We start from the raw sequence: 26441 nt of genomic DNA, 5'->3' as shown, positions 1-26441 counted from the left end.
ACTCAACTGGTTTGGTCAACCCTCGAGAGGGGGTTGTGCCCATGCCTGAGTCCAGGGGAGCATCTGGGTGGTGAACATAGTCACTTCCCAGCTTTTCGCCTACACAGGTGTTCACCATTGGCTGACCTATGCTGGTGCCCTGGGTCAGCGCTGCCTGCAAGGGTGCAGGGAGCTAGTCGAACCAGAGCCTGTGCAACCACTCACCTTCTGTAATCAATAAAGTTGTGGCCTAAATTCTACCAAAAACCAAAACTAAAATTTGTGTGAATTTATTTAGGGGGGAGGTCTCTGGGTCGAAACACGCAAAAGACTCTCAGCCTGGAGAGCTGAGCTGCCTTCCCTCAGAGCTGACAATATTGAGCTAGATGGACAAGGAGCCTGACCTGGTATGAGACCATTTCCTAACCCGAGCACTACATTTACATTTACAGCAACTAGCAAACACTGGTGCTTTACTCTCAGATGCTGGTGTGTATTATTTTATCTGAGCCACATTTTACAGCACATAAGAACCATTCTCTGTTCTCATTTCCATAATGTACAGGACCAGAGTGCTTTCTCAAGCATTTATTGATTTGTAACCCTGACCTAACTCCATTTTCAATGAAAATCAAGATCTATAGCTCCAGGGTTTAAAAAAAGGGAAGATGGTGAACTGTCTCCTAAAGCTACAAGATTTGAAGGCTTGGTTGGGAGTTTTCTCCTGCTCTTGGGTGTGGCAAGAATGCTGGTAAGTGGGTAGAGAATCTGGGTGTGCCTGCTTTTGTAGGGCTTGCTCAGACTCCAATTACTAATGCTGCGGCGCCAAATTTGTTAGTGTGGAATCTTGATTCAACAAACCACCTTGCAGTCAACAGCTCTCAACTTGTCAGGAAAAATTAGCAGTTAGAAAATGAGAGGGGGGGGAGCTTGTTTTCTTTCAACTTGGTGCATGAATATCAGATGTACATGTGGAAAAGGAATTTTAATAAAGAGATCTAATCTACAAACACCAGTTGCAAAAACTCAGTGCAAAATAAGAAAATGCCTCTCTTCCCTATAATACCTAGTCATACAGGAAACTGAAGGGCGGAAGCAGCAACTAAACAGCAGACTTGCATATCAACCCATAACACCATCTCATACATATTCACAAAATGGGCTAGAAACTTGGCATGGCTTTGCTGAGCTCCCATAGGCTAAGCTGCTGCAATTTAATAGGATGTTCTAGGGTCTCTCCAGAAGATCTCAGAACCTGGGCAGTATGAGATTGTCATCCATGTGTTTGCAACTGTTTTGCCTTTTTTTTTTTAAGGACTGTTGGAGGAGCTAAGAAAAACAAATCATACCCATTTATCCCTGCAGCAATCCACTTTTCCAAATATAACTCAATGCATGTGAACAAAGACCTTGAGAGAAATCAAGTTTCTGATCACACTGGGTATGAATCAGTACTTTTAAATTATTGCTTCCTGTTTTGAGAATTAGCTATCGAACACTAAGGAGATTCACAAGATGATAAGCTGACATGAAAATGCCAACTTGCTATAAATGATCTCCTGTTGCAGTTCAGTGGCACTAAGTAGACACTCACCTGCAGGTCAAAGTTCATTCTCAACTTTGTCTTCCTTCCCTTCTGCCATTTCCCTTCACAAGGAAGGCAGCATGGCCCTGAACCCCCGTTGATGGAAATCCCATGGGGGGAGTGTGCTGTGGCTCTCAAGTCCTGCTTGTGAGCTTCCCACAGGCATCAGGATGGCCACTGTGAGAAAAGGAAGATAGATTAGATGGGTCTTTAGCCTGGTCCAGCAGGGCTTGTCTTTGGTTCCTATTATCACTTAAAGCTCTATGTCAACCAGTCTTGATAGATCCTAGGTTTGTGCTGGAATGTAGCATTATTCTGTACCATCTTGGCTATGGAAGACCTGCTCCCTGCTTTGCAGACTTTTTCCCACGTGGCCTGGGAGGGAAGAGTCAGGACTGACTCCAGCTACAAAAGCTGAGGCTGCTGAAGAGGCCAGAGACCATCTGGGCTGTATCTTAGCACAGATCCAGGTCATCAAGCCTGAGTTTCTACCGCTGCTGCCCACCATGAACCACTATTGGCAGGATTGGCAGCAACAGCAGCAGATATGCTCTATGCTTCTGCAAAAACCGGTGCCTTCTTCTGCCCCATCTGTGATAAAACATGTCTCTCCCTTATCTGTCTCTCCAGTCACAGCAGGCGTTGTAACTCTCCAATGGTTTGACTTTGCCCCTGAAGGTTCACTCTTTGATTGTGTCCTGAGACATACGGATGCCAACATCATAATTTTCTATTCTCTTGCCAATTATGCTATTTTAAATGTGCATTTTATATTTTACTTCCTTTAATAATGTTTTCTTTTGAAAGGCATAGCTAATTTTCTTTTTGGGTTAACTTTGCTGCATTAAATGTGCATTCTGCACTTCATCTCCTTCACACTGTTTGATTCTGGGTTGTTTTCTTGTAGTTCTTTTCTTCTTTAAAATATAAAGTAGTATAGAAAATCATCATCATCATCATCATCTCCACAGTCTTTCCCATGAAATAATTTGAAAGCGTTATTGAGCCAAACCTCCCCTCCTCCTCAAAAATAAATTGTTCTGGGACTGATTCAATAGTGTAGTGTTTTTTAAAAAATATATATTCCTGACCCTGGATGCAGATTTCAGTAATAAAAGCCAGCAGTTGGTGATGAATATGAAATAATCCCCTCCCCAAAGGAGCAACCAAGAAAGACAGTTACATAACAATATTATTCAAGTTCATAGCTTTTGATACAATTATTCACAGAACAAGCCTGTTAAATAATACACAGCAGGCTTGAGTTGTTTCTTTTTTAAAAATGTATTTGTGCAGCTTAAAATGGCAAAACACATTTCAGTTGGTTAATATAACATAAAGAAAAGAGAATCCCTTATGTAAAGGTAAAGGGACCCCTGACCATTAGGTCCAGTCACGGACGACTCTGAGGTTGCGGTGCTCATCTCACTTTATTGGCCGAGGGAGCCGGCGTACAGCTTCCAGATCATGTGGCTAGCATGACTAAGCCGCTTCTGGCGAACCAGAGCAGCACACAGAAACGCTGTTTACCTTCCCACCAGAGTGGTACCTATTTATCTACTTGCACTTTGACGTGCTTTCGAATGTACCCAAGATAATAACATGATTTTTAAAATCGTTATTTAGAAGCAAAACATCTATATAGCCTCTTCAGTACAAGATATAAGAGGATGCAAATGCTATCTTGGAAAGTGTTGTTGTTGTTGTTGTTAGTAATCCACCCTTCTCCTTAAGGTCCCAAGGTGGGTCACAACATTAAAAAGACAATATTAAAAAGAGTTTTAAACAACTTACAGTCACAGGACTAAGGCAGGTCCTTAAAATGTACATCTTAAATGCCAAAAACCAGGGTAAGGGGCTTCATCTTCAGCATTTGCTTAAAGCTGTGTAAGGAGGGAAGAGACAGTTCTACAACTTAGTAAATAAATAAATCATATTCATATTCATATTCATATTCATATTCATATTCATAATAACAATAACTACTGCTACTGCTACTTCAGTATGATCAGGTTCTTTGTAGATATACTGAATTGCTAACAGTCCAATTCTATGCAGGTCTCTCTATGCAGAAGGCAGAGAACCTCTAAGAGCACCCCACCCCTTTTCTCTTGTGGCGGCATCTCTACTTGAGGAAATCATAGGTGTTTCATTGGCTCCTCTGCCCTGAACTGTTTGATTATTGGTGGAGATAATCATGAAGCAAAACTTCTGAACTGAGCAATAGAGATTCATTCATTTGTTATAATAATAATAATAAATTTTATTTATATCCCGCCCTCCCCAGCTGAAGCCGGGCTACAACAATGTAGAACTATTTGTTTGTTTGCTTGTAAAATGTGTGCCTTAGCCTTCAGCAATTTCCATGCAATTCACAATCGATATTAAAAACAAAAACAAAAAACAGAAAATAGCTGTTTTCTTGAGGGCGGGTTTGGCTAATTTTTAACGCATTTTTACAATGGATATTCAGTGATCTTCTGCAAGTTGCCATGTGTTCCAATTTTCTTTTAATATTCTCTTGCTACTTCATCTTATCTGCATTGGGGGAAAATGTGAACCTCTTAACTGGACAACTGACCTCAAGTCTCGCCTACTGGAGATCAGCTGACCATGGTCTAGCAATATGGGACTCTGCATGACAACCAATGTATTGCTGCACGGCTAAAGTCCCATCTGACTAGACGGATACACCATTCTGAGCTTGTCTATACATTTACACACACAAAAACCCTACCCTAAGCAAACAGGACTGGAATGTTTCCTGTTTGGGCTTACTGACCAATATTGCAGTCAGAGTGACAGCCAAGGCTGACATTGCTGAATTTAAATGTCTACTGCAATGACTACATTCCATTTACTGGAAACAAGATGACAGAATTCAGAGAGAAATGAAAACTGGTCAACAGAAGAAAAAGGATGGTTGAGATACATGCAAGTGTCCCCACACCCACTAGTTTTCAGCTTCTTTCAGATCTCTAGAGAAAGGAAGTTCAACAGCTGTGAAGCAACCATATCTTCAATTTCTGTAAGAAGACATGCAGGAGCTGATTGCGAGCAAGGAACCAGCAGTCAGCATGGTTGGATATCTAACAGGATCCTCATGCAGCTAGAAACTCAGATATATAAGCTAGGTGCCAAATGGCTCCTTAAACCAGAGTTACAGTTGCCCAAATGGCCTAGTTGCCATTTTGGGGTCAGATGGCTCAAAAATTGTATTTTTCAATACAACCTTTTGGTTCCTGAAATTAATTCTGATTGTTCAGATAATAAAATATAACAGATAGAATTCTACAGGATATGTTGCTAGTGTGTGAAAAGAGTCAGGATCCAAGGATCCCCAGGTATGCAGCTCCAAATAGTGAAGACATTGGGCGACATCCTGGTGCCCAGGCATCTTCACTTGGTCACAAGTGGCCGATAGCTAGGTGCAAAATGAACCTGGCACCTGGTGAATTTCAAATGCTAGCTAACAGGTAAGCAGAGACCCTCAGAATTGCAGGAGAATGGCATCAGCATGCACTGGCTGGTTAAAACAGAATCGCTGAACTAAGTGTCCGCCCTCCCAATAACCTATGATTACCAGTTTTTTTTCCAATGAATCCAGGGACACTTTTTTTTTTTTTTTAAGCTGAGTAGCAACAGGGAGTCAGTAGTAGGGATGGTGAGGCAAAAGACCCTGGGCCCAAGCAGACACGCATATTACATAAAGGTGCAAAGCCCTTCATTTGCACCCTGTGAAACATAAATGCACAGAGTTTTTAAAAACCGCAACAGAGTGCCACCCACCCGTGACTCCCGAGCCTCCCCCAATATCCTCCCCCCTTTGTTTTGACTGATCGGGGGAGGCTCGGGAGTCGCAGGTGGGCATCTGTTGCCCAATTTTTTTAAAAAAACTGCGCATTTATGTTTCACAGGGTGCGAAAGAAGGGCTTTGCACCTTGCCCGGCAGAGAAACTGCACGCCTTGCGCCCCTCCTGGGCAACGGCCACCCACCCGTGACTCCCAAGCCTCCCCCAATCTGTCAAAACAAAGGGGGAAGTGGGCAGGAGATCTGTACCGCCACATATCCCTGGTTCCCCTTTGGCAGTGGCGGCAGCAGCAAGCAGCTCCTGAAGCCATCCAAAGCGAACTGCGCTACCAGGCTGGCTCCGGGCTGCGGAGGCTGCTGCTGCCACGTTTCCTGGGGACAGATTTACAAATCTGGGGACTTTCTGGGGACAGAATTTGTCTGGGGACAGATTGCAAATCCAGGGAATGTCCCTGGAAACCGGGGATGTCTGGTAACCCTACAATAACCATCAGAATAACCAGAGTCCTTTTCTTTTCCCGTCTCCTCTGAACGCAGTCATTTTTTGTCTGCAGCATCAGCCACCTGTGTTATGTAATATCTGTTCCATGCTAGTAACCAGCAAGTCATTATCCTTCAGGAACCAAAGTCCACGTACTGCTGACCTTTGCCCATACTGAAACCATGTGGAACTGGGAGATGTGGCAATGGTCTCTTGTGCCTTGTCAATAGACAAGGGTAAAAATAACACTGTGCAATATTTGGAAAGTGTTGCTGTCTGGCTGAAAGAGCTGCTAGACACAATGTGTGCCCCCAACAATGTGATCTTACAAGATGCACAGGAATGGCACCAAGCATATCTGAAGACACTGGAAGCTGCCTTATACTGAGTTGGACCATTGCTCCATCCAGCTCAACGTAATACTTAAAAATGATAAAAAGTTGGGATTTCAATATGAAATTTCAACCTTTCAGAGAGAAATAATAGAAAATGATAAGAAACTAATATCGAAAATGTACAATCTGTTGCTGGAATGGGAAACGAAAGATGAATAGGTTAAATCAGTCATGATTAAATGGGCAGAAGGTGTGGGACACAATATCCAGATGGAGGAATGGGAAAAACTATGGAAGAATGAGATGAAATTCATGCATCTGTGGCAATTAAAGAAAATTATATTAAAATGATGTACAGATGGTATCTAACTCCTGTCAAATTAGCAAAAATGTACAAAACTAAAGAAAGCAAGTGTTGGAAATGTAAAGCAACAGAAATGACATTTTTTCATATGTGGTGAGACTGTAAAATTGTTAAGAAATATTGGGAAATGATTTATAATGAAATGAAAAAGATGTTTAAAATAACCTTTGTTTAAAAAAACCAGGAGCTTTCCTACTAGGCATTAGAGGAGTGGATTTACCAAGATCACAAAAGAATTTGTTTATGTATGCAACTACAGCCATATGAACATTATTAGCACAACATTGGAAAAAAGAAAGTGTCCCAAGCTACAGAAGATTGGCAAGTTAAATTAACAGAATATGCTGAAATGGCAAAATTGACAATGAAATTAAGAGGAAGAGACAACAACGAATTTAAGGAAGAATGAAGGACTTTATTGCATATATACAGAAGCAATGTACAGAGGTTAATACATTAGCAGGGTTTTAAGATTACTTTAAGATTATTATGAATGGATAATAAGTAATTCAAATGGTTAAAATTTCACAATGGACATGCAGCACGTTGATATACAATGAAACCAAGAAAGGGAATAGGGGGAAGTCAAACTGTTTTGATTTGTTATTGTTGTTTCTTTTACAGTATTTTTGCTATTGTTGAAAAATTAATAAAATGTTATTGGGGGGGGGGAGATCCATCCAGCTCAGTACAGTCATACCTCGGGTTGAATGTGCTTCGGGTTGTGTGCGTTCGAGTTGCGCTCCGTGGCAACCCGGAAGTAACGGAGTGCATTACTTCCGGGATTCGATGCTCACGCATGCGCAGATGCTCAAAATGACGCCATGCACATGTGCGGAAGCGGCAAAACACGACCCACGCACACACAGATGTGCCGTTGCAGCTCACGTTGTGTTCAGGATGCGAACGGGGCTCCAGAATGGATCCCATTCGCATCCCGAGGTACCACTGTATTGTCTACACTGATCAGCAGTGACACATCAGGATTTCAGATGGGTGACTCTCCCAGCTATACTTGGAGATGCCAATAATGGACCTTTTGCATGCAAAATGTATATTCTGCCACTGAGCCATGGCTCTCCCCTTTGAAAATCCCACAAGGAGCTTGTTTGGAGGTTCTAGCAGGGGAGCGCAGCTATCGTATACCCTTGACCGAAGAACGGTACACTCCTTCTATCTGGGATGGTCGTCCTCTTCCACCGAGCGCGCAGCTTCGGGAGGGACGCACATGGAGCGGTGAGGGAGGAAGGGGACACCCGCCTAGCCAGCCAGATCAGCCGTGATCAGAGGAGAGAGACGGTGGAAGAAGACTGGAAAAAATTTAAACTATATCTTAAGAACTGTTGCAAAATTTCGGACTGATAAAATGTTAAGGGTTAAGAAATAAAGAATTATAGCTGTAAATATTTAAATTAAGAAAATTTTGAGGGAAACGAAATATTGAAAAGGAATGAAGGATTGCTAAAAATTTTTGAAACAGGGGTGCAGTGAAGGGGAGGCGTGGGGAAGTCATGTGTTGTTTATTTGTGTGTTTTTTGGTGTTATGAAAATTAATAAAAATTATTTTTTAAAAAAAAGAAAATCCCACAAGGAAATATTCTAAGGCTTAGCAAAAAAAAGCACTGCATTCTTGATTTCAGGATGTATCCAATGTAGCACTAAGAGCGCAAGGATTTCTGCCTGCAGAATGGGATATCCTCCCCCTGAACATCCCCCGCAAAGCTGTTCTAGAGGTTCCCCCATTCCTCTTGGAGCAGATTTGGGGAGGTTGCATGCATAGTGGTAGAAGAGAAACTCCCCCTGAACAAACAGAAATCCTTGCACTGACAAGATAGGAAATTCTGCCCTTCATGTTCCCTATTCTTTTGCAGCCTCCATAAATACGGTAATTGTTTTTGAGGAATTTTCCCTACTGAAATTCCTACTTCAATCTGGCCAAGAGAAACAACAGCTTTTTGGGACTTCTGCTCACTGCAATTCTTTCCACATTCCTGACCAATACTCCTAGGTTGTCCCACTCCATCCTTCTGCTATTGGAATCCTTTGTCCACAGCTTCCCTCCTGTCCTGCATGAGCACCTGCAGAGCCTTGGGTATTTGACTACGGACTCTGACACAAACTGGGAAAGGATTCCTCTAGAATAGATGGACCCCAAACCAATCATCTGCACTTGCTTGACAGGGCTTCTGCCCCTGTAAAGGTAAAGGGTAAAGGGACCCCTGACCATTAGGTCCAGTCGTGACTGACTCTGAGGTTGTGGCGCTCATCTCGCTTTATTGGCCGAGGGAGCCGGCGTACAGCTTCCGGGTCATGGGGCCAGCATGGCTAAGCCGCTTCTGGCGAACCAGAGCAGCACACGGAAACGCCGTTTACCTTCCCGCCGGAGTGGTACCTATTTATCTACTTGCACTTTGACGTGCTTTCGAACTGCAAGGTTGGCAGGAGCAGGGACCGAGCATTGGGAGCTCACCCCATCGCGGGGATTCGAACCGCCGACCTTCTGATCGGCAAGTCCTAGGCTCTGTGGTTTCACCCACAGCACCACCCACGTCTTCCCCTGAGCCTGCCTTAAAAAACGCCTTCCTGGTGAGAACTGAATACCATGGTGTAACTGTAACTGTAAGCAAAGGCATGGCATGGCTCATATGCTTGTCAATGTCTCTTTAAGGTGGCTGATGGCCTGACCAGGATGCCCCACGTCACCAGGACTACACTAAAGACTATGGAATGTTTACAAACACTAAAGATCAGTAAGGAGCTCGGCTGGGCCATATAACTTTACAACACAAAATCCTTAATGAAACAACAGATCAGCAGCCAGCTAAGTGCTCGCTCTCCGCTCATGTGTCTGCAGACATGAGCAGCTCCAGGTCCTATTGCAGCTATAAAGATTATGGAAGGACACTTTCCTCACCACGGGCCTTTGTTCGCAAAGGTGGCTGATAAGGAGCTGTGCCATTTATCCCAGTCCTGGGAACTTGTGCTCAGCAATGAGACAAGCCTCTTCCAAACAACCAGCCCATGCGCACATCAGAAAGAGGATGCAGCTGGGAAGGCAGGACCTTCTATTGAGCAGCTCCCTAAATTCAGCAGTCACCTGCATTATACCGCTGGTCCAGCACTAAACTGAGCCACCTGAGTACTCAACACAATCAGGTTTTGATTGGTATATATATACTGGCTTTCATGGAATTGTAAACCATCTGATAAATATAAAGGCTAAATAGGGTGTGGATTTTTCCATGGTTTATTTCCAGTGATAAAATACTGGCTTGTTATGTTGCTTCCCTCATCCTGTGGTTTGAAATCAAAAGTGGTCCTCAGAGTGTGAGCCAATTGTTCATCTGCACTGCGAAAATGTCTTTGGACTCCGGGGGTGGTCAGGGATGATGGGAGGCCACTGTGAGGGGCAACTTCTGGAAGGCAGTATGTTGCTGACCCTTCATCTAGCTTCTTTAGAAAGATATGCAGAAGGCACCTGGTTCAATTCCTGGCTTCTCCAGATTAGGAGACCCCTCCCTGAAACTCTGGAGTGTCTGCTAGCTGAATGGACAACTATTGAGCCAGATGCACTGAACTGTCTGACTCAGTATAAGGGAGTTTTCTGTATCTTGTGACCACATGAAAAATATAATCAACCAAACAAAAAGAAGTTTGCCCACAGTTGCTCAAACCTGATTATAAACTACTTTAAACACAAACACTGAATCATTTCGTTTTGATGACTTGTATAATATTTTTCATTGTGACTGCATCTGCAGCTAGTACGCATATTCTAAAGGCAGCCCTGTATCAGGGAAGTTTTGAATGTTTGATGTTTATTACGTTTTCATATGTGCTGGAAGCCACCCAGAACGGCTAGGGAAACCCAACCAGATGGGTGGGGTATTATTATTATTATTATTATTATTATTATTATTATTATTAGCCCAGTGACCACCCTTGTGGTTGCAGCCAAAAACTGGGATGAGAACCCTGTCTTAATCTGTGCTCTTAAGGTGAGAAAATATGCCACCCTTGGTGAGCCAAATTTACTTACCTGTTTCTTGCAGCAACCTCACAATGATGTTTATCTAAGTAAAGCAGCAATCTTACCTACACTGAACTGAGTGGGAAATACTTCCAAGTGAACTTACATAGGATCCAGCTGCAGGAATGAAGGCAGGCATTAGTTGGTTGCAGCAATACTGCACCACACCAGAACAACTAAGCACAGAAGCAGACCTTACTATGACAGGCCTGTTTGCAAACAATGCAAATATGTTTAGGATAGCAGTGCAGGTGATTATTTTTGTGACTCAGTGTTCACTGCATTGAAGAACACAACGTTCTTCTGGCAAGTATTATCCTGAGATCCTGAACCTCTCAGACTCATATTTTGTACTCTCTTTTCTTTCTGCACTCAAGCATGTACCCAGAGACAATGGAATGAACAGACTTAAAGAAAAAACACAGAGGCACAATCTTTTACTGGCTTGCTGTTCCGTCTCAGAAAGCTTTTATAATATGCAAGACGCCATCATTCATTTTCTCAGATTCTCTCATAATATTAAAACTCAAGGCAATCCAATGAAGCTGAACATTGGAAGATTCAGAATGGAGAGGGGGGAAAGCACTTTTCCACACACAAACTATGGAACTTGATACCACAGGATGCAGTGAAGACCACCACTTGGGTGACTTCAAGAGAAGATTAGACAAATTCATGGAAGGGAGAGGGCTACTGATGGCTACTAGTGGCAATGGTTATGGTTCTCCCTCCACTACTTCTGTTCTCCTCAGCACAAATAATTGGGTAGAATGCCCTAAAAAAAACATTGTAGCTCTTCTTTTCAGAGAGCTACAATGGCAGTTCAATAAAATGGAAGTGCAGATAGTAAAGTTGGGAAGGACTTTGCTACAAAAGTTAATGAGAGAGTAGACTATGACTGATTGAAAACTAAGAGTGAATGCGACAAGAATGGACTCCAGTTTTATTGAACATTTACTGCTGTGTTTTCCAAGCTTGGGATACACTCAGTTGGATTTTGAGCATCCCAGGGAAAAGGAGGACAGAGGTCACGTACCTTACAAAGTTGTGTAAGAGAGGGAATTTCAGCAGCGCCTGATCCACATTAGGGTTTTTTGTTCAGTTGGGTGGTTGTTTTGCAGTATCACTGCTTCTTGCTGCTCATGAGTCATGATCATCACACACTCACCAATGTGTAGTTATTTCACTGCTTCTGCCCCTTTATCCCAGGATTTTTCAGACTTCTTTTGCAATTGCCTTTTGCATTTGATTGGCTATCCTTGAGCTCTTGATTTGCACTTGAGTGAATCAATTGCCCCTTCAACTACAAAAATGGTACATGACCTCCGCCCTCCTTTTCACCTCGCTACCTTGTTTGAGTCCTGCTCACAAGTCTTATACACAGAAGAACAGCTATACAATGTATCAGAAGAATGACCGGGCCTTACAACACAATCAAAATCTCTTAGCACTCCACTCACCCTTTTCTCTAGTAAGCAAACACCCAGAAATGGGACTGGGCTTTCTGGGCAATAATGAAGATTCTCTACACCTATCAGCCACAATGTGGGATGCATCAAGAATCCAAATGCTTCCTTATTAGTCTTTGCTCTGATATCATGGGCTAAGAGAAAGGCAGAAGTGGCTTGCCTAATGAGGCAGAGCCGCAACACTAGCTTCTGGCAGGTGTGTGGCTGTCAATTACTGGGAAAAAGATGGGCAAAGGAAGAGAGAGAATGCCATAGTATTGGTGCACCAGTGGAGTCAATCCGGCACTTCCACTGGTGCACCTGTGCCATGGCAACATACCCACTGCCTGGTCATTCCCAGTAAGCAGCAGCAACTCACCTGCCAGGAACATGCACTGCATGCTCCACTTTACCATGTAAGCCACTTCTGGAAAAGGGGAAATCAATGAGATCTCCTTTCCAACAGACATAAATCATGGTTGTTTAATGTTTCAACAAGCACATTTCTTTCCCTCTTGTGGGTCACCCCCCACTTGAGAATCGCTTGCCCTACTTAACAGCATGATGACAGTGTGATGCTATGTAAGGCCCACTGGATTCAATGGAACTTGCTCCCAAATAAATACGTTTAGTATGTCATCTCAGCTTCATTCAGCCCTGTGTTCAACCTATGTTTGAAATGCCCTTTGTCAGATGCCCTTCTTTAACTATGTACAGCCCCTCAACTAGGACTGCAATTGAGGAAGTCTACTGGAAGAGAATAAAGGTATCATCACTGAAAGTAATGAATCAGAAAGCAACAGATCTGAATAACACAACCAAGATTTATCAAAAAAACCATGGTGGGCACTCCCACATGTACCACCACAAAGCCCACACTGCCACCTATTCTATTGGATACAACAGAACTCTTCTTTCAATAACTCTTCTTTCAAATTTCCATAGGGGGAGGGGGCCCTGTGGAGGCATTTGCAGACACATGGGTGCTCATGGGTGCCACGTTGGTGACCCCTCGCTCCCCGTTGCTTCCTTGCCTTCCAACTTTTTTTAGCTCTGCAAGAAAAGAAAAGAAAAACCTAATAATATTCATGAGAGGTTCCTAGCTGATTCCATGCTCTACAAGCTGTTAACAAAGCCTGAGGGACTCTCTTATTCTTAAAATCTTTTCCTGCATGCTGGTGTAATCTTGCAAATGCCAATTGGTGAGACAGTACCTAGGGGGCAATTAACCCAAATTGGTGAAGCCCTTAACCCTTGATAAATAGGAATAACTGGGTAATGCATCAGTCCTTCAGGGGGGCTTCACGGCAGTTTGATGATGGGGGTCCAGTTCATTACTAAGGCACAGTCTGTCAACCTGAGTGTTCATGACTGAACACTTCAGTCCCAAATTACTTGGGCAGAAATCCCTTTGTACTCTTCCTGTATCAGATTGGTTTATGTTGTAACATGTAATTCAATGTGCAGTCTCTTGAGAATGTACCTTGTTTTATGATGTACTGGCTGTGAACCTTGATTTCTTATGGTCAAGGGTTTGTACTTTCCTCTCTTTTCTTCTTTATTTTATTTCATATTTCTTACTGGATTGTTTTAACTTCATAATAAAGTATTGAAGCAGAAAAAGAAGACGAATGTGCATGTAGCTTGCAAGCTTCAGCCCAGCAACAGCTGGTGACAAATTATAACATAGATGTTCTGAGGGGTCTGCCCTTTCCTTCTCCCTTCTCCCAATTAACCTCCATCTCCAGGGCCCACCCTATGACATCACTGGGGGCCTTCATATGGGTCTGGGATGCTCCTGACCTGGCAACCCTATTCAGAATCCATTATGCTTCTTGCACTAGTGCACTGCATGAGGTTTTGGATTTCCACCCTCCCCACCACTGGATAATGAACGTTCATATTATGTTTCCTTCTAACTTTAGCTTGAATGTAAGATCATGAGTGTTGAAAGCAGACTCTACACTCGGACACCCAAGGGCCACATGAGGCAGTGGATAGGCCAGAGCTAAGACCAAATGCACCTACAGCTGTTTGGAGGGATACGGAGAGAACAGTTTTGTTAAGGAGAAAGGCATGCAGAGCTATCCTTCCGTGTACACCTTCCCCCCAACCATCATACTCCCCCAACACAAAGGAATTCTGTAAGGCTGGGTGGCTTGAGCATCCACAGTGGGTCACACCGTAAACCTTCAAAGGGTACACATCACCCACAGGTTTCCCACATCTCCTCCAAGCCTACATCAGCATGCCTAACCAGATTTAGAATACACATTTGATTTTGAACACTACAAGTAAGGTAACATTACCAAATAACTTGCTATTCATTTTTATTACTTTGCTCAGAGGTTCTCTTAACAAAAAATATTTTCTAAACAGAAAGCAGTTTCAGAGAGAAAAGTACAGTAAGTGCATTTAGATCACTATGTATGAAAAACACACGTTTACTACTCTGTGAATACTATATGTAATAGTTGAGCAAAGAAGGGTTTTCACTGTGCACACAGGGCAGTTTTAAGGATTTCACATGGTAAACTTTGTAAGACCAGTGTCTTATCTTTCTCATGACTTAAAGCCACCCTCCCAATTATTGCTAAATTCTGAGTCATTCATACCCTGTGCACCCAAACTGCACGTAGCAAAAGGAGTTCCCACTTCCTCACAGACATGTGTGCTTTGACACAAGTTACTTCTAGGACTGGGCATTACTCAACAGGCTGAGTGTAGAGAAATCACTTCCAATAACTGACTACAAACTCTACGTATGAGCTCCCTTGAATTCTTCAGCATCTTATCCTCACAGCACTCAGGCTGTGTTTCAAAGAAGCCTGAATCATGGAATCATAGAATCATAGAGTTGGAAGAGACCACAAGGGCCATCGAGTCCAACCCCCTGTCAAGCAGGAAACACCATCAGAGCACTCCTGACATATGGTTGTCAAACCTCTGCTTAAAGACCTCCAAAGAAGGAGACTCCACCACACTCCTTGGCAGCAAATTCCACTGTCGAACAGCTCTTACTGTCAGGAAGTTCTTCCTAATGTTTAGGTGGAATCTTCTTTCTTGTAGTTTGGAACCATTGCTCCGTGTCCGCTTCTCTGGAGCAGCAGAAAACAACCTTTCTCCCTCCTCTATGTGACATCCTTTTATCTATTTGAACATGGCTATCATATCACCCCTTAACCTCCTCTTCTCCAGGCTAAACATGCCCAGCTCCCTTAGCCGTTCCTCATAAGGCATCGTTTCCAGGCCTTTAACCATTTTGGTTGCCATCCTCTGGACACGTTCCAGTTTGTCAGTGTCCTTCTTGAACTGTGGTGCCCAGAACTGGACACAGTACTCCAGGTGAGGTCTGACCAGAGCAGAATACAGTGGCACTATTACTTCCCTTGATCTAGATGCTATACTCCTATTGATGCAGCCCAGAATTGCATTGGCTTTTTTAGCTGCCACGTCACACTGTTGGCTCATGTCAAGTTTGTGGTCAACCAAGACTCCTAGATCCTTTTCACATGTACTGCTCTCAAGCCAGGTGTCACCCATCTTGTATTTGTGCCTCTCATTTTTTTTGCCCAAGTGCAATACTTTACATTTTGTAATGGTTATAAGGGGTTACTTGTGCGTAAGTTGCCGTTACTGTTGGCTAACCATGCCTCGGCTGACAGCCCTTCACTCCGTGGCCGTTCAGTCGCTTGCAGAATCCATCAGTGGGCGTTTCTTGCACCTCTTCCAGCAAAGAAGTTGTTTGACGCCAAGTCGCCGCCTACTCTCCCTGCCCGGAACTCTTCTGCGCAGGGAAGGAGTGGGCAGAGGCGTGCCCGTGCTCTCTCCACTAGTTTCGGGCGAAGAATCTTGGAGACCCCTCTCCAAATCCTCCATCTCCCTCCCTTCTCTACTGGTGTTGCGCTGAATTCCTTCCCCTCTGCTGGTCCCCTCTCCTGCATCGCTCGGGAGCCTTGCCTCCACCTCTCGCTCCTATGTCAGTTCCCTGACACATTTCTCCCTGTTAAAATTCATCTTGTTTGTTTTGGCCCAGTTCTCTAATCTGTCAAGGTCGTTTTGAAGTGTGATCCTGTCCTCTGGGCTGTTAGCCACCCCTCCCAGTTTGGTGTCATCTGCAAATTTGATCAGGATGCCCTTGAGTCCATCATCCAAGTCGTTGATAAAGATGTTGAATAAGACCGGGCCCAAGACAGAACCCTGTGGCACCCCACTAGTCACTCTTCTCCAGGATGAAGAGGAACCATTGATGAGCACCCTTTGGGTTTGGTCAGTCAGCCTTGCTCAATAAGAAATGTTAGTGGTGGCAGACAACTTTCCCCTGAAAGGCAACTTGATACTTACTTCCCCTGCAATGTGGTGTTCCTGTAAGTATGCTTGGTGCATATTAGGCAATGATGAGATCCAAGGAATCGGGTGGGGTTTTATGTGCACCCTACAACAAACCACAAAGTTGGATATGCCCAGGAGTTCCCTGGCAAAGCACATTAATGCAGAAAGCAGGGCTGGAGCTACAGCAGGTGGCAATCCACAGGCGGGTGCCAAGGGCACTGTGCTGCTGACACCACAGCCTTCAGCCACCTGTTCCACAGTTGACAATTTTAGAGCAAGCGCACTCATGACTCTTGCGATACTAAGGGTAGTAGACCAGTGGGGTTTAAATTTAGCTGAAGCCAATAATTAAATATCCTGCACCAAATCTGTAATTCAATAAAGGGGAGATTAGCCTCCAAGTGCAATAACCCAGATGAATCGATAAATAAGAATATTGCAGGGAGGCCCACCAGTCGGTGTTAGATTTCAATAGTTCTGGGGGCAGATAGTCTATGCCTGGTACTTTATTATTTTTTAACTGTGAAATAAGGTTATTGACCTCAGTTATAGATACTGGAGGCTAGTCTGGTAAGGTTTCCAAAGAATCTGTTGTTTGGTTGACCTCATTATTTTACCCATGATATCGAGTGAACAATAATATTGCATCCATTCATTAGGCCTGATAGTACACACTGGAACATTACAAGCATTCTCCAGCAGGCCTGATATTGTATGCCAGAAGAGGCAGCAAAAACTGCAAAAAAAAAAAAAAAAAAAAATTAGCAGGAGCAATTAGAATAAGATCTATTATTTAATTATTGATGTAAACCTCCAGAATGTATTTTGTATAGTTACGTTTTTACCTCTATCTTCAGTACATTTTATTTTATTTTATTTTATTTTATTATTTTATTTTATGGCTATGGCTAGTGGCTAGTGGCTGATGCAAAGAAAGATTCTTCTGACTCTCTGTTCCACAGTTCTGAGTGCCATGTGGTTGCCAAGGCAACTGCCTACAATGCTCCAAAGAGGTGCTGTGTCATTCCAGGACATTGTGGGCAATTACAATAGCAGCCATCTGGCCACCATCAGTTTCCTTATCCTCTGATAAGCGCACCCCTATGGTTGGTGCAAATACACAGGAGGAGGTTAGAACCCTGCCCAGCCACCAGTTATTGTACTAGCCTAGCAGAAATGGTTCTCTGAACCTTGCAAGTTGTTCAGGTTATGTCCTGAACTCTGCGACTCAAATGGTTGGCTGTATCTAGCTAGGTTAGAATTTGGTACAGTATTTGATACCAATGCAAAGTGTCTCTTTAATGCTTATTCCTATTAACTATCCATATTAAAAATCCATATAAGGGAAGAGAAAAAAGGCATCATGACTCAACAGGGCCTCTTCCAACTCTACAATTCTATGATTCTATGATCAGGAAATCTCATGTACTCAGGTGCCTCCTAAACATGAAGGGATTTCATGTGCAGGTATATAATACAGAAACGGGCATAAATAGTCACTCATATTCTATGAGACACTTGAGGACCAACCTAGATAAGATGTAGAAAATATGTCAACAGATCCCCAAATGTTTCTGTTTTTCTTAAAATGAGTCTTCTGAAGAGTAAGGGTGTTATACCAGCTCCAAAGCTGACCCTAGGATAAGGCAGAGCAAGGCAGCAGATTTTGTTTGTCACAAAGGGGAAGCAATTTGCTGTTTATTTATTATTATTTATTACATTTGTTGGTCCTATCTTGCCCAAGGCACTCCACAGCAACATAGAAACAACAGAGAACCCACACAGATACATTGAAACTAAAAGGGAGGGACACTGAAAACATCTCACCCACAAATGCCTGGCTATACAAGAACGTTTTTGAATTCTTGTTGCAGGAGACACAAATCCATCACATAGAGATGTACTTGTCTGGATGCACCTGAGCAAGACCCCTGACCATCCAACTGGCTATTACCAGCTGGGTTGGAGGGGCATCAAGGAAGCTGGCCACATTATCTCAGTGCTGGCCATAATCATCAGGCCTCATAAACTGAGCTCAATAGCATAAAATGTAAGAAGGTGCTGCATTGGATGCCTTTGACTGGAGTTACAGTTCTAGAACATCCAACGCACTATGGAGCTGGGAGACTTCATGCTCAAAGCACTATGCTCCAGGCGCCCATCCACCACTTTTGGTATGACCCAGCAATGGCAATGAAGTGCCTTTGAAGCTTTCACTGTCAATTGGTAAACAAAAATATGTAACCTAACATATGTAACCTTCAGAGTGAGTTTTCCACTACCTGCACTCTAGCATGCTTCACTGTCTGCAGCTCCTCAGTAGAACAAGCAGCAATGTGGGCTCTGCAGCAATGAAGAGAACCCTTGGGAGCCATTTTACAGTAAAACATGGAGCACCAGGTCTGTCTCCTGGGAAATTCCCCAGAGCATCCGGAAATTCCCCAGAGCATCTACCATATTCCATTAGTCTCTAGGGGTGGACCATCCAAATCAGTTCCCCACTCCTGGGACCTTCAGATGGAAATAGTGTGAAACCAATGGCTATTTCTCACATTCAAGTATTTAAAATGTGCATGCAAAAAGTTGGAATACAGATGCAATAAGCATATGTTTTACAAGATGTGCAACGCAGGTACATGCAACCAGTGGTGGAGCTTCATGCTCCAGCACCGGGGGGCGGAGAGCAAGTGGGGGTGGCAGCGCATCCTGGGGGCAGGGTGTGCTGCCTGCAGGGGCAGAGCGCACGTCCTGAGGCGGGACACGCCACCTGCGGGGGCATGGCACCCAGCATGGTCAAGGGGCGGCCACAATGGCACCCTGCCGGGATCGCGCTGCCAGGGGCGGGGTGCTCCCCCCGCTTCCTCTTCCTCCTCCAGTGCATGCAACTGGTGGCCAGGACTGGCTTTGGTTCCCTACCCTTGCTGCTGGATAATGTGTGAAACAGAGAACTCCTCCTAAGATAGAACAGGCTGCAATCAATGCTTTAAATTCCAGGTTGGTTACATTGGTTCCCAGACACAGCTGAAACATTCTGCAGCATGTAAACAGCTGCTGTTTGATTACTGGTCTGACTGCTGGTCTGACTGCTTGATTAAAAAAACCAAACTCTTATCTTGGGCTCCAATTTGACACCAAAGGTTACTGCCGATTAACATGTTTAAAGTATATTTTCCTCTTTGTGGACTGAAAAGTGAGCATTAGCACAGAAGATAACTTCCAGGGATAGGAAATTAAGTAGGGAAAGTTTGAGGACAATATAATTAGTGTCAGACAGGTGGTTTAGAGATGTAACCCATCTGATGTGGCAAAGCCCATGCTAATTCTTTAAGAAGGTCTGTTCAAGGAGAAAGGATTTTTATATATATGCCTGTTCCTTAGGTACCCCAATGCTTTGCTGTCTGAGAATAGCAAGGTAGAAACACTCTCCCTATTAGTAAAGTTAGACATCCCAAGCACACTGATAAGAGGCAGAGTGCCCAGCTAAGTCCTGTGAGGCTAGCAAGGAAATTTTGTTTTGAAATCAGATCCTTGTCTCAACCGCAGGAAAAATGTCTGGGTGTATAAGCACAACTGAAAACAGTGCAAGCCGTTGAGGGCAAAGGGCAAGCACAAGACACAGGGCACACTGAATGCTGGGAAGTGTGCTCACTTTTTACCTAGCTGCTGCATTTGGGTTAGAAGTGGATTGGCTATTTGAGACAGTGATCAAAGGGATTCAGTGCTTCCTCCTACACTTGCTATTTAGTTTTTTAAAGCCATCCACACAATGCTAACTGCATCTTGCCCAGTTTGGCCCTTAAAACAAATGCTGACAGTCACATCGGGGGGGGGGGGAATTGTGAGAAAATGCCTTGTGTCAGCACTGGAGTTGATTGTGCATCTTTCTCATCCTCCAGAAACACAGCCTTTCAAAATATAGAACGTATTTACTATTTATGTGAAATGGGTTAATAGCAGCTTGAGGTTAGAGAATGTATTACCAAAGTTTATGTAACCTGCTTTATGCTGCTGATGCAATGCTCATTTGGAGATGGAGGTGAAGAAGTGTGAAAGTGGCAGGGAGAGATTCACTATCACCTTCACAGAATGTGCATCCCTTCCATTTGCGTGGACAGGCAGAGTCCCCCAAACCCTGGGCGGCCCCATGTGGAATAACAACTCAAGACAATGTGCTATGGAGTTAAAATTGGCCACAACTTTATTAAGTTTCAGGTGTGAGTAGACCTTGGCTCAGGCATTGGGCGTTTATCCTTCCCAGGTTTATCCTGCCGGGGACCTGGGAAACATGAGGTTTATCCAGAGTGTGTGGAGGGGTTGGGGTGGCTCTGGAGAGCATATGTTCAAGCAGAGAGAGCCCACCCCCATTACGTCGCCTTTGCAGGGGAGAGCAATGACAACCTCTAGGCATACGGCCAAAGCCTCCCCTCAAAACAACCCCTTTAACGGGGAACCCTGGAATCGCCGCCACAAAGAGGAGGGAGCATGGGTCACCGCTACATGCCCACCCCTATTTAGGGATGATAAAGGATTCCGCCCAAGGCCTGATACCGCCAAAGTTGTGACGGTTTGCTACGGGAAGGGCAAACCTGCCAATGCAGTAGAATTCCTGTCCAGCCCTTCAACAGTGACCCTGACATAGCAGCACCCATGTACCTGTGAATAAAAGGTTAACCTGCAAAAGAAGTCTTAACTGAGGGTGTGTAGGGCGGGAGAAGCTCTGGAGCCAACAGAGGATTCCCAGGTAAGATCCTCCCCCTATTGTGTGGGCAGGGTGGTCCCTGGCCTGGTCTCCTTGGCAACGCCTCCCCAGGCGGGATTGGGCAACTGGTTGAGGTAGGCGGAGACCTCCAGGTATCTCACCTGGGGAAGGCCAAGCCAAGCCTGTGCTAATGGTGCTGCAGTCCCCGGGGCTGCGCGCGACCACGCAAAGGCGGCCGCCGCCCCATTTAATGTGGGGAGTGGTCATTCTGACTCGCTGCTGGTTTCTGCATAGTTTCCTTATTAGAGAAGGGAAGCCCATTGCATAAGGAAAGTTTTGTAGAAAGGGGAAAGGAAATAGTCGCATGCAGCATAATTTTAGTTTAAATCCCTGTTAATAGTTTCACTGCTGTGTTCTTTTTCAGATATAGTAGTTTTGCCGGGAGGGGATATTTTATAAATGTGGGCCTGTACCTATGTCTGTATTCAGATTTAAAACACATCTCCCTCTACATCTCCAACTGATCAAACTCAATCTACTTGGGAACAAGAATTTTTAGAATGCTTCTGGAGAAAAGGAATAACTAAACACTTCAGTCAGATCTCTCCAAAACATGAAGAAAAAGAGATGCAAGAAAGAGAGGACATCAGACAGAGTAATATTGTTTGAAACTTCACAGCAGCATGGGTCTCTTAATCTCAGGGTCGTGGGTCTGAGCCTCACATTGGGCAAAAGATCCCTGAATTGCCAGGGGTTGCACTAGATGAGCCTTGTGGTTCCTTCCAACTCTACAATTAAAGATATCGGCAAAAACCAATAAAATGGAAATATGGTTAGGCAACCAAATTCTATGGATTAGACAACTATGGTTAACAACTTCCGGAATCATTTGTGAATCACTATTCTGTCTAAATTATTTGAGAACACCGGCCATCCACAATGGGCAGAAGGTAAATTGGGATCTGCAGGTACATTGCTGGATGACTTGCAGTGGATTGGCAAGGGTTTTTAACTCCCAACAGTTTAACAAATGCAAAAGGTCGGTGACGTTTTGCTGCTCAAACCTTGATTTGTATTAGCTCAGATATAGATTTGTACCTGTAAATACAGAAAATACCGGTGTATAGCTCATGGGGTACAATAAATAAATGGGTTTATCACCTAAACACTATTTTGCACCTGATTCCACAACTCCACACACCAAAAAAAGAGATATTGTGTTGCACCTGGCACCAGTTGGTAGACCTCAGCATATTTCTAAAAACATGAAATCTGGTCACGCCAGCTGATGTGACGACCCTTCCAGACATACAATGCATGGAAGTTGGGGGCTGTGGGCACGACCATGATATCGGCAGTCCTCTACACTTTCATTTGGAAAGCTTAAACCAAGCTCTACCCTTCCCTGATTCACTTTTTTCAACCCTTCCTTATCTGGATAAAGCAACAAGGTCTCTGCTGCAATGAGAGACACTTTTGCAACAGACTGCATGCATTCGCAACCCCTTATTATCCAAATAGACGACACAGCTAGTGGGTGAGAGGTGAGAGGGAGGCATAAAGGCTTACGCAAGAGTGCCCAGCGGCTTTAGGGACAGAAATAGAACACAGATCCCAAAAGGCCGAAAACCATGCCCTGTGTACCAGAAGAGCAATTTCTCCAAACCATTCTCAAAGCTGGCAAGAACAGAAACGATGCTAACATGGGTTGCTTGCCTTTCCCCTTAAAAAAAAACACATGAGTCAAGCACTGGAGGAAGGGGCTGGAAGGATCTGCTCAGAGGTGGCTGGTCCCCACTGCTGGATTCTGAAGGTAGTTGTTGGGCCTTAACAAACAGAACCTACATACAGCCAGTGTGGTGTAGTGGTTAGTGTGACAAGTTTTGGTCCCATCTGCACAACACAAAGAAGACAATTGTTATACCACTCTCCCAAAGAATCCTGGGAACTGTAGCTTATTAAGGGTGCTGAGAGTTGTTAAGAGACCCCTATTCCCCACAGAGACCTACAGCTCCCAGAATACAGGGACTGGTTGTGAAACGGCTCAAGAATTGTAGCTCTGTGAGGAAAATAGAGGTCTCCTAACCACTCTCAGCATCCTTAACAAACTCCAGTTCCCAAGATTCTTGCAGGATGGGAGCCATGACTGTTTAAAGTGGTATAATACTGCTTTAAATGTACAGTGGAAGCTCGGGTTGTGAACGTGATCCGTGCGGGATGCACGTCCGCAACCTGCAGCGTTTGCAACCCGTGTCTGCGCATGCATGGGTTGCGATTCGGCATTTCTGCGCATGCACAAAGGCACAGGTTCAAATCCCCGCTCAGCCATGAAGCTCACTGGGTGAACTTGGGCCAGTTACTCTCTCTCAGCCTAACATACCTCACAGGGTTGCAGTGAAGATAAAAAGTGGGGGCAGTGGAACTCCTTGAGTGAAAGGTGGGGTACAAGAGAAACACACCCACCCATATATAGGTCCCTTAAAACTCTACAATTCTGATATATGGAAACCGGGTATCTAAAGTATGGCAGAGTCTACAGACTCAGTTTGGCGCAGGAAAACCAGGGTTTAAAGCTTTGCCTATCCACAAAGCTACCCCAGGGTCATTAGAGGAGCCACTATCCCAGTGCATTGACTGGGGCTGATGGGAGGTGCAGCCCAGCAACAAATGAGGGGCACTTGGTTGCTGTTGGATGCAGCGTGTGTTCCCTGCTCTTAAACCATTGCGCTTGGGGGCCGGTTAATAACCCCAATCACTCAACTGAGCAAAACAAAGCAAACGAAGAGGCATATAAGCCAAGTCACCGGTTAAGCCTCCTTGCAAAGCTTTCATGCCCTTTAGCGCAAGGCTGTTTTATTAGAGTGGGGGGAGTGAAGGTCATCCTAACACTGGCACCCGCGCACGTCTCCGCCTGCTTATTCCCTGGCTGCGCAAAATGGGCTCCCCCCCCCCCCCACCTTTGCAAAAAGAAAAGTAAAGATCCCGTCTGAGGGCCCGCCGCTTGCTACGTGACACACAACTACACCCCTCTCTCCTGGCGCAGGAGACGGGCCTCCCCCTTCCCGTCTCCTTGCCCGGGTCACTGGCAGCTGGCGCCCACCCCGGCCCTGCGCCCTGCCAGCTAGCCGTCCCGGGAGGGTCCGGCCCCCTAAGCCCTCCGTGTGTTCGCGGCGTGCTCGGCGCATGCACAGCCCCCTTGGCCCTCCGCCTGCCTGGGCGACCTCTTGCAAGCTGACTGGGGCCAGGGGCGGGGCTTCGCCCAGTGTGGGGAATATAAAGGCCCGGGCTGCGCGCTTGCAAAGGCAACAGCTGAGCAGCGCCGAGTGCCTGGTCGGATCTAAAGAGCAGACAGAAAAAGCACCGCTGTTGCTTAAACAAGAGATCTCTCGAGGCAAAGATTGACAGCTCTGTGGTTCTGGTGAGTACGGCGGGTTTCTGTTTTCTGAAAGCAAAACCAGGATGTTAAACGACAGGCGCTGAGATAGGTCGATAGCTGGCGGCTCAGTTCACCTAGATCCAGTTTGGGATGAGGTTGTGCAGAGCGCGATTCGAATTCCTTGAATTAAAGGTTTCCAAGCGTGGGGCTGCATGGGGGGGGGGTCTCCGAGCTCCCATGCTTTTTGCATTGGTAGGCCTTATGTATGCGTCCTGCAGTGAGACAGGTAGATAATCTGAACTGCATTGTAATTGCAGAGATAACGTGGCCATTGTAAGCTGCACTTCTGTAAGTGCTGTCGGTTTCTTCAAAGATCAGCTTGTGGGATTTTTTTGGCGAGGGGGAGACATCCTTTGAACTGCAACTGATGTCCTTTCTCTTTTCCGTTTTGCTCTGCAGGTCTCTGTGACTCGCTGTGTCTACTCCCTTAGCTAACGATGGAGACGATGCAGGAGCTGATTCCCTTTGCCAAAGAGATGCTCAGCCAGAAACCCAACGGGAAGATGGTCAAGCTGTACATGCTGGGCAGCGTGCTGACGTTCTTTGGTGTGGTCATTGGCCTGGTGGAGACGGTCTGCAGCCCTTTCGCCTCTGAGGAGAGGCAGGAGGAGGAGGAGAGGGAGAAGGAAGCGGAGAGACCTGCCACCCCCCTGACGAAAGAGGAGGTTGTGCCTCAGAAACAGGAGGGTGTAACAATGGAAAAAAGCAAGCAGGTGCTAGCAGTGAGAAATTTGGTGAACCGGCAGCATGCATCATAAGAGCACGTCCGGCGCCTGCAAAAACATGGTGACGTGAAATGCACAGGACATTCCTTGCCCCATTCCTTCTTGACAGTGTAGTTTCCAGAAGGCAAGAGAACTGTGACTTGTATGCGAGATGCAAATGGACTCTATACCTAAAACCAAGACAGTTTTATTTTGCTGCCATGCAGCAGTTTTAACTACACAGCCATTTCAATCTACATACCTGTTCTTTAGGTATGGATATGTGAAGCTTGTAGCATCTTGTACCCACCTTTGTGTGGGGTGGTTGTTTTTATATTATTGTTATTATGATAACTATGCATACAATTTACATACATTTTCATTTTAAATAAACTATTTTATACCTGACACTATTGGCTTTGGTCATCTTGCATTGGTGGGGGATCTTTCATCATCATTTTCTGGTTTTTGTAGAACTTAGTTTTATGAAAGTACACTTAGGGTTGGGGCAACTGGTCTGTGTTCCTGAGCACTCTTTACTGAGGGGGGAAATGGTGTCCACTGCTACTGAAGCAATGAGAAATATGTTTGGGTAAGTGTCTGAATTCTGAAACCTTTCATCAGAATACAGGAATATTTGGCTGGTAATTTAGGAACTGAATACTACAACAAAAATGGGGAATTTGGGGCCTTCCATAGGGCATCAAACTCTCATAAGCCCAGCTGGCCTACCAATATATGGTGGGGGGAAGCACATGTTTTCCATCCCTAAACTAGGGAACCTGAATATATCAGGAGGAGAAAAGGGAGATGTCCCTATAGACTAGGGTTGCCATATTTCAAAAAGTAGAAATCCAGATGCAAAAAGTTGAGCTTTTCTTGGGAAAGTTGTTGAGCATTTTGGGGGAAATCACCCAAAAAAGAACACTTCCTGGTTCTGTTTCAAAAAACCCACACATTTTGCCAATTTTTAAAAATTGAAACAATTAATACAATGTTTAAAAATCATGAAATATTTGTCAGTTGATTTGGTGTTTCAAATTCACTAGATCATCTGTGCCTTCCCCAGCCTGGAAACTTCATTAGGCAGTTCCTCTTTGCTCTGTGCTTTGTCATCTTTTGGCTTTAGCACGTAGCTTGCTACAAAGGGATCTTCTGGAGTATACTTCCGCAGTCACAGTGCTGCCTTATATTGATAATACTCTTTACATGGTTACATTATAGCTAACTTACTAAT

The 26441-nt window shown here is 44.6% G+C and overlaps 1 protein-coding gene across 1 annotated transcript; it reads left to right on the top strand.

The window, feature by feature from the left end:
* The first annotated feature begins 24331 nt into the window (after positions 1 to 24331).
* On the top strand, positions 24332 to 25612 carry G0S2 (G0/G1 switch 2). Its single transcript, XM_081866262.1, has 2 exons — positions 24332 to 24482; positions 24900 to 25612. The coding sequence occupies exon 2, from the start codon at positions 24938 to 24940 to the stop codon at positions 25256 to 25258; it is 321 nt and encodes a 106-aa protein (XP_081722388.1). The 5' UTR covers positions 24332 to 24482; positions 24900 to 24937; the 3' UTR covers positions 25259 to 25612.
* Positions 25613 to 26441: the final 829 nt, after the last annotated feature.

Source organism: Podarcis erhardii, assembly GCF_964252035.2.
Source record: "Podarcis erhardii genome assembly, chromosome: 6".
Taxonomy (NCBI): domain Eukaryota; kingdom Metazoa; phylum Chordata; class Lepidosauria; order Squamata; family Lacertidae; genus Podarcis; species Podarcis erhardii.
The sequence above is the reverse complement of the archived record's forward strand: the minus strand, read 5'-3'. Positions and strand labels throughout refer to the sequence as shown.